Below are 8431 nucleotides of genomic sequence, written 5' to 3'. Positions count from 1 at the left end.
AGGAGACACAAAGGAGACTCGTTGTGTCTCCTACCGGAACCGCTGCTGGTCATCATAATGATTGTCTTAGGAATGAGACAAAAACTTTAAAATATCCATGAATTCAAGTCTCCATGGGGTGACTTATACATAGGAAAACAGTTATATTTTGGGTGAACTATCCCTTTAACCCATTAAACCCCAGCATCTATATTGTGGGGAAAGCTCTATTTCAAATAATAGAGAAAATAGCAGATCTGTCTCACAACACATCACACCGTGGCACGTTGTGAGCTTGTAGATCAGCTATTTTCATTATATTTGAAAAAAAAAAAGTTTTTGTTATTGTTTTCATGTTCTGCATGTCAATAAAGCAATGCATTGACATTTAAACTGTCTCAACGTGGGAGATCTCTAAAGAAACATTATTTTATACTTTGGCTATTCGTAAATAGCAGATCTACAAGCCCTTAGCACGGCACAGAGTGTCACACTACGAGCTTGTAGATCTGCTATTTTTGAATAGCCAAAGAAATCTAAAGTGACACAGATGCCTTCCTGGATTGAATGGATTAAGTAAATCATTGACAAAAAAATACAAATTAAATATACTTTGTGAGTTGTACCTTTTGAATACTTGAGTATTTACTCTGCGCTGTCCAGCCCCGCCCCGCCCCGCCCGCTGCCTGGTTTTGAGACGCTTGGTGAAGACGGGATTCTGCCATTTTAGATCGGCCAAAAAAAAAATCACGACCAGTTTGTTACAGCTGCGTAGAAATTACAACCAGTTTTGGTAGACTATTAACAAATTTAAAAAACTAATGTTTGTATATGGTCGTCTGTCTCAATACAGATATTATGATGTCTCGCCAATTTTAAAAATAAAAATAAAAAATAGCATATTTTATATTTATATTAAGTGTATGCTTAACTAATAAATGATTATTGTGACATTAACCTGTGATTTGGTGTGAGTTTTGTGTGGGCGTGGCACTGGGGAATTATTTTAATATATAATAATATTTTTATTTTTATTTTTTCACTTTGAGACCCATCATTATTGTCTCAGCCAGGCAGAAAGGCATGGCGAGAGAGTATGTTTTGCCCCCTGTCCGTCCGTCAGTTTGTATGCATGTTATCTCCTGGTTCTGAGTGGAAAAAGTAAAAAAAAAAAAAGAGAGAAAAAAAAGAAAATAATATTTTTTTGTTCTAAGTTGGAACTGAGAAACGGGAGGGATTGTACCGAACGTTCGGGTGCAAATCAGTTGGGTCTGTTTTGAGACCAATTTACATAAAACCCCAGATATGCTGTTAAAGCCTGAGTGTTCAAACTGGGGTATTTTTGGGGATAGAAGAGAGATAGGGGAGACCAAAAACACACAAAAAAGAAGGAAAAGTTCAAATTCATGCTGTAGTCCCTTTAATATTCCATAAACATTCTATTTGTGGTTGAATGTTTACAGACGACCCGAGGGCATGACGGGCCGAGTGGGAAGTCGTTTGGATCAGCAGATCTCCCCTCTAAAAAGTAACCATTAAACCACAAATCTCCATACATATGGAGTACACTTAACTAAACATTTTAGTACTTTTTCCACCACTGCATATGGTCTTATTTTCCCTTAGATGTGACAGTAACAGTCTGAACAGCAAAACTCATGTTTGTTCATCCATTAATGCCCTACTTTCTCATACAGTGTCACACAAAAGTAAAACAATAGCTGATCTACAAGCCCTCAACTAATAACGTACAATTTGAAGTTGGAAACAACCTTTACAGTATAGGCTACTTATATGAATTTTATGTGAACAAAGAACCTATAGTTCCTGGGTAAGGATCAATGACATTCACATTATTACAAGGACTGGTCCACGGTCTAGACTCTACATACATGTAAATGCATGAAAATGAAAATACACAGAGCAGAGCCATGCTCAGGAGCACGCACGCACGCACGCACGCACGCACGCACGCACGCACGCACGCACACACACACACACACACACACACACACACACACACACACACACACACACACACAGGGGAGGGATCATAAAGTTCAGTAATGGGTGTGGCTTGTTCAGGGTGAGTAGGCTGCTACGACTCCCAACCCTGTGTTAGTTTTAAACCTCAGGTAATCAGACTCCACATTTTTTTGTTCTAAGATCATTTCAGTCTCCTCTGCTAACAAGCTATTAAAACAAGCATATGAGACACCGTGACTCTACAGTTCACAAGTAGATATACTGCCACATTTTGGAAGTTCTTCATAAGGTAAGCTACTGTATGTGACATCGACTGCTAATCCACATTTACCATGATGGTCCGTGTCTATTCTGACTTTAAGGATTCAGTTCTTGGAATGGTGCCATGCCATTTGTCTGACGTACCATTGGCCTGACAGTGTGCATTATAACTAATCCTAAACCTAGCCCTAACCTCAGTGTACATTATAACTACTGTATATACACCTAAACCTAACCATAACCTCACACTAACCCAGTCAGTGGCGGAACAACTCAAAGCCGGGCCGGGAGGCCCAGCACAGTGATCAGGCCCCCCGTGCGCAACATTTTTCGGGTTTTGGGCGGATTTGGTCACTTTTTGGGGGGCTTTTTGTCACTTTATTTCGGTTTTAGGGTTAGGGTAGGGTTAGGTTAGGGTTATGTTGTTTAATTCTTATTTTTGCCTGATTTTACCGATTTGTTATCTGCGGCCCGGGCCCTCCAGGGTCGCGGGCCGGGCCTCCCTGGCCTCTCCGAACGCTCCGCCACTGAACCCAGTGGCCTAACCATAGCCAGTGAAGCCAGTGCAGTCGGGTGCCGTTTCCGAGTGAATCAGTCATCCGGACTGTCCCGAAAATGGGACGTTTGTCCTGCATGATTGAACAGAATGTGCCGGATTTCAAATATAATTAAAAAAATATTCCAATTATCCTCTTTAAAGAGCTACCGTGACATCCGTGTCATAAATCATGTTATCTCTGTGTTCTGTTGGCTTTGTGCCACAGGTGAGAGAGACAACAAAGCGCACACAGCACGGCTCAAAGTTGACAGGCACGCACCCAAACATGAATAAATAGTTTGGTATCCTTTCTTTCAAACATCCCAGTCACCAACGCATTTGTTTTAACACTCGCATGACGGCATTCAGTCAACCTTTGTTTTATGTTTTTTGTATGTGTTTTATTGATGTCTCTATGAGAGCTGCTGTGACACCTTAATTTCCCATCGGGCTGAATAAAGTACCTGTTACCTAGAACATGTTAACTGCAGTGTATCAGCTGCATTTATTAAAATCGTGTTGACACTTTTTTTCACATTAGAACCAGATTAATGTCACTAGTATTTTATTTATACCCCATTTTTGAGTGGTGCCAACCACTCCCATATCTGACTTTGTCCGTGTGTCCGTCCGTATGTATGTATGTATGTCCAATAAACAAACATTGATGACAACATCAATACGGGGCTCATCAAAGGCACCACTCTCTTCACACAGGGTGTGATTTTTAAATGCCATATAGGCCTAATGCAATGTGACAGTGAAATAATTAAGCTTTACATGCATTAATGGGCATTTCCTTTTCATGTATTTTCCTTTGTTCTGGACAGACCTGTTCATGATGGGTTTTGCCGTTCCTGTGACTACATTATCACTTGTCTTCAGTTTGGTAAAACAATTATCTGTGGAAACAGCCTCTCTCTCACACATGTACACTCAAATGCATCTCTTAAGAAACGCTATTAGTTTATTTTTTAACTGTGTTGTTTTATTAAAGACACCAAATGTAATAAGTAATAATGATGTTTTCATTGTTCTATAGATGTTTTTAATGCATCTGGATGTTGGACGTACCGCTGCTTGTTCCTCTGATGAATATGAAAGAGATGAGAGATGTTGTCTATTGTGTCCAGCTGGTAAGAACACACATGCACGCTGTAGAACCGTCCAGCCCACGACTGGAGCGGCATACTTCCAGATAGGAGGTCCCTGGCTCTCAGGGACCCTTTGAACAAGCAACACACAGAAGCGTCTTTTATAAAACTTATAAAAACTGCATATTTACTTGTGGCGACGGAAGAACAACCTGTTCTCCGTCATGGGGATTTCAGAGCAAATTCGACTGTGTTTAGCAGGCCCGTGGCCTTCAGGGAATTTACGGCATTTTTTTAGTCTAAGTCTGGTCACCATCTGTAAGCCCCTTAATAACTTAATCCCCTCCCATCAATCCAGTCCCCGACTTAAGACAAACTATGGATCTGAGGATATCACAGTTATAAGAAAGGCAGGGAGCAGAGAGGTCCCCTAAACTGTACTGGCCTGCTTCAGCAGAAATATAAACTTGACCACTAACTCAATCAAAAGACTTTACTGAAACAACCTATCCTACTCTGTCTAGAGAAATGCACTGATGCTCATCCTATCATAACCCACTCACCTCCTATGCCTACAACTTGAAATTCTGTTGTTCTTAAGTCTAGTCACACAGGGATAGTGAGCCAAAAATGCAAACTGTATTATAAATATTTACATTTACACCATCATGCCAAACCATAGCGCATTCCCATAGCACACAGTCATTGCAAAAACAAATCAATGCTCACAATTCAATTCATTGCATACCAATCATTGCACTCCAAAAACCTTGCTTAATACAGTAGCCTACATTGCACCGGGAGGCATGCGTTAATCCGACAGACCTTTTCTCCGACTATGTGGCATCCGCGTGCGGTTAGGGTTAGGGTGCGGGTTTGGTTCGGGTTTAGTATTGGAAACGTCGGAGCGCTGCGCTGTCGGAGGAATGCGCTGTCGGACTAACGTACTGCACCCCATTGCACCACTCAACATTGCATCAAACTTTGGCATCAAACTTTACATCAGCTACAAATCTCTACCTGTATGGAGTGTGAATTCAATGTATAAGTGTGTTGCCGTTGTGTGGAATTCTCAATACACGCCGAGTGCGTGGTGGTGTCCTTCAAAAGAAACCCCTAGTCTATTTATCTTTAAAACACTAACTCAGAAAATGAGGCTTTTTGGAAGATTAAAAGCTTCCCTTTATTTGCTCAGTTCATAACATTAGGTTAAATCTATCACATCTTGGATACCCTTTGACCTCACTGATCAGCCATAGATGCAGGCGGTATGTCACGTACGCAGTGAGTGCAGCTCACATACAGGAAATGCAGGCCTCTGCCTGCATTTCCTTCCAGTGCACCTCAGCAGTCATTTAACCTGTCAATATCATATTCTTTCTTTAGGCAAATCAAGTGATAACATTATCAAAAGCCTATATCCTAAAGTGAGCTGTTCAACATAAATTAAGTTCTAATACATTTCCAGATGTTCAACAATGCGCACGCACACACGCGTGCGCACACACACACACACACACACACACACACACACACACACACACACACACACACACACACACACACACACACACACACAAGGAGTTCAGAGTGTCGGCGTGTGTCGACCGCATAATCCACATAAGGTAACTGACACTGGTATAGTCCACAGGTAGGTCCATGAGGAAGAGCAAAAAAAACAAACCCACATACACACCTGTCTGGGGTTATATAACTGATGGGAAAGATGAGGAGATTGTCATTAATAAACAAGTCACACCCAGTTTCCATCGAGGGGAACAGTTAGAGAAGGCATGAGGAAGACAACCACATATTACAGAGCACAGGTTCAGGTCGGATGGCAAGATTAACAACCACATTTTTGAAGTACATTCCTGCTTGCATTGGAGGTTGATGAAGTAATGCTGTTGCCCGCTGGCTGCATGAGCAGCAGCGGCCACAGCTAATGGGAGTGGCCGAGTGGGGAGAGAAGGTTGAACAAAATGTTAGGGCGACACCTTCGGGGCCGGTCCCAGGTGACATCAGCTATGTCACCTGCAGTCATGTAGTGTGGAAATAAGGTGAGGGAGGATAGATCCCAGTTGGAAACAGCTATCAATGATGGGCTCACCATACTTTAGATGTACAGATGAGAATGATGGAAATACAAAATATATAATATAATACATAAATAAAAATATAAATAATAATAATCATAGTCATAATCATAATCATAATAATGCTATACTATAATATATACCCAGTAAATACCACATAAAGTAACTGACACTGGTATAATCCACAGGTAAGTCCTTGAGGAAGAGCAAAGGTCCAGGTCACTGTGTCTCCGCTATTACGTTTAACTCAAAGGTATTTAGTCAATTATAAATGATCTAATCAATTAAAATGTGATTCTCTGTTCAACAGGGAGCCATGTGTCTCAGCATTGCACACGGTTTACACAAACATCATGTGCACCGTGTCCTGAGGGAACCTACATACATGTGGCTGGACAGCCTGATAACTGTTTTACATGTAACAACTGTTCTGCAGGTACATTGTCACTGATACATAGACAACTTCATTGATAGGATTGTTCTGTACCCCAACTGTCTAAAGACACACCAGATAACATGTCATTACTTCCCATGCCACCTGTGTGGAAATCAACACATTCCTCAAGGACTAAATATAAATTATGAACTATAATCAATGTTTTAATGAAGAATTGTGACGGCTGTTTCAGTCAGAAGATATAGCACTTTTGTTGTTGAATTGTGTTTAGTTTTATGATCTCATATTTAACCTGAACTCATAATGTAATCCACAGTTCTTGGTCTGAAAGTGAAGAGTCCATGTACATCAACATCTAATGCAGTGTGTGAACCATCAGAGGGATTCTACTGTGTATTTCCAATAGAGGATGGATGTTTTGCAGTACAGAAACACAGCAGCTGCAGACCTGGTCAATATGTTGTTGAAAGAGGTTAGTCTACTTATAAAATAATAGAACACAGGACAGGATTTAAAGGCATAGTTCACCTCCAAAAGTACTTTTTTCTATGGATTAGTCACTCCATGGAGACATGAATTCATGGATATTGTTTTAGTTTTTGTCTCATTCCTAAAACAATAATCTGATGCAGCACCAGTTCTGAAATGGTTTAGTCAATGGGGGAGAAGCGAGGCGGCTATGCACAGATTTTCGGGTTTTCCAGTTGTCTATGCACGGAATGAAACCGTGCAATGCATAATAAGTCGTGTGAGATCGGGTTGATACGAGCACAATTGATCCTCACTGGTAGGTGAGTCAGTAGGATATAACAGCAGTGACAACACAGACATGTGTGTGAGGAGGAATTCATTGGCATAACGACCAAATTGTGGAGAAAAATGGGTGAAAATAAAATAAATGAACATATGCCATGTTCTATGTTTAGTGTCTGCTTCTACAGCCTGGTTGACCGCACTGTGCTGTGTTAAACATACACTAACATATGTATCTGAAAACATTTGAGGTGAGAAATAGGCAAATCAGTGAGATAAACATGCTTCATGTGAGACACAGCTGCAGTCAGAAACGTATTACTGGCTCCCATAGCCAGAGGGGACGGGGCGGCCGGCTATTACTGTGATTGGTTGAGGCACAACACACTTCCATTTCAGAGGAAGGCTTCAAAAAAGAAATTTCATGATGTAAAAACTGTCAAAGACAACACAGATATGTAATCTCATAGAGATGGTATATACCTTAAACCCCTCTGTTCTGAAGAACCTAGTAGACAGTATAAGATACTTTGGTTATTATCACTAAATGTCACCTCCTCCATGTTAATGAATTAAAACCTATTTCCCTGACATCCTAGTTCACTAAAACGTTCTGGCTATGCCTAGTTCACTAAACTAGCAGTTGGACTTAATGACAGCAAATGCAGACAGGTAGTGGTACCTCCCCTTTCACTTAAAACGTTTCCCACTACCACAGACTGCACAGAATCACATAATGCTATTTTAACCATCATTTACCTAGAATATACACAACACAATGTATATTACTATGTGTTGCTCCCTTGCAAATAATGATGACCTGGAATAATAATAGAATGGTACATTATGTTCTCCTTGTGTTTGTGTTCTAACAGGAACATCCTCTACAGATACAGAGTGTGCTGACTGTACTGGTGACACATATTCAGACGGTTCATTTACAACATGTCAACCTCACACAGAGTAAGAGTCATTTACAACATGTCAACCTCACACAGAGTAAGAGTCATTACAACATGTCAACCTCACACAGAGTAAGAGTCATTAACATGTCAACCTCACACAGAGTAAGAGTCATTTACAACATGTCAACCTCACACAGAGTAAGAGTCATTTACAACATGTCAACCTCACACAGAGTAAGAGTCATTACAACATGTCAACCTCACACAGAGTAAGAGTCATTTACAACATGTCAACCTCACACAGAGTAAGAGTCATTTACAACATGTCAACCTCACACAGAGTAAGAGTCATTACAACATGTCAACCTCACACAGAGTAAGAGTCATTACAACATGTCAACCTCACACAGAGTAAGAGTCAT

At 40.7% G+C, this 8431-nt stretch overlaps 1 protein-coding gene across 1 annotated transcript; it reads left to right on the top strand.

The window, feature by feature from the left end:
* Positions 1 to 2131: 2131 nt before the first annotated feature.
* LOC311063083 (tumor necrosis factor receptor superfamily member 14-like) lies at positions 2132 to 8071 on the top strand (the record flags this gene model as incomplete). Its single annotated transcript, XM_084082293.1, has 6 exons — positions 2132 to 2254; positions 3595 to 3653; positions 3807 to 3900; positions 6265 to 6390; positions 6668 to 6823; positions 7980 to 8071. Exons 2-6 carry the CDS (start codon positions 3603 to 3605, stop codon positions 8069 to 8071), a joined length of 519 nt encoding a protein of 172 aa, XP_083938419.1. The 5' UTR covers positions 2132 to 2254; positions 3595 to 3602.
* Positions 8072 to 8431: the final 360 nt, after the last annotated feature.

Source organism: Gymnoscopelus microlampas (genome assembly GCF_963454915.1).
Source record: "Gymnoscopelus microlampas genome assembly, chromosome: 16".
Taxonomy (NCBI): domain Eukaryota; kingdom Metazoa; phylum Chordata; class Actinopteri; order Myctophiformes; family Myctophidae; genus Gymnoscopelus; species Gymnoscopelus microlampas.
The sequence above is the reverse complement of the archived record's forward strand: the minus strand, read 5'-3'. Positions and strand labels throughout refer to the sequence as shown.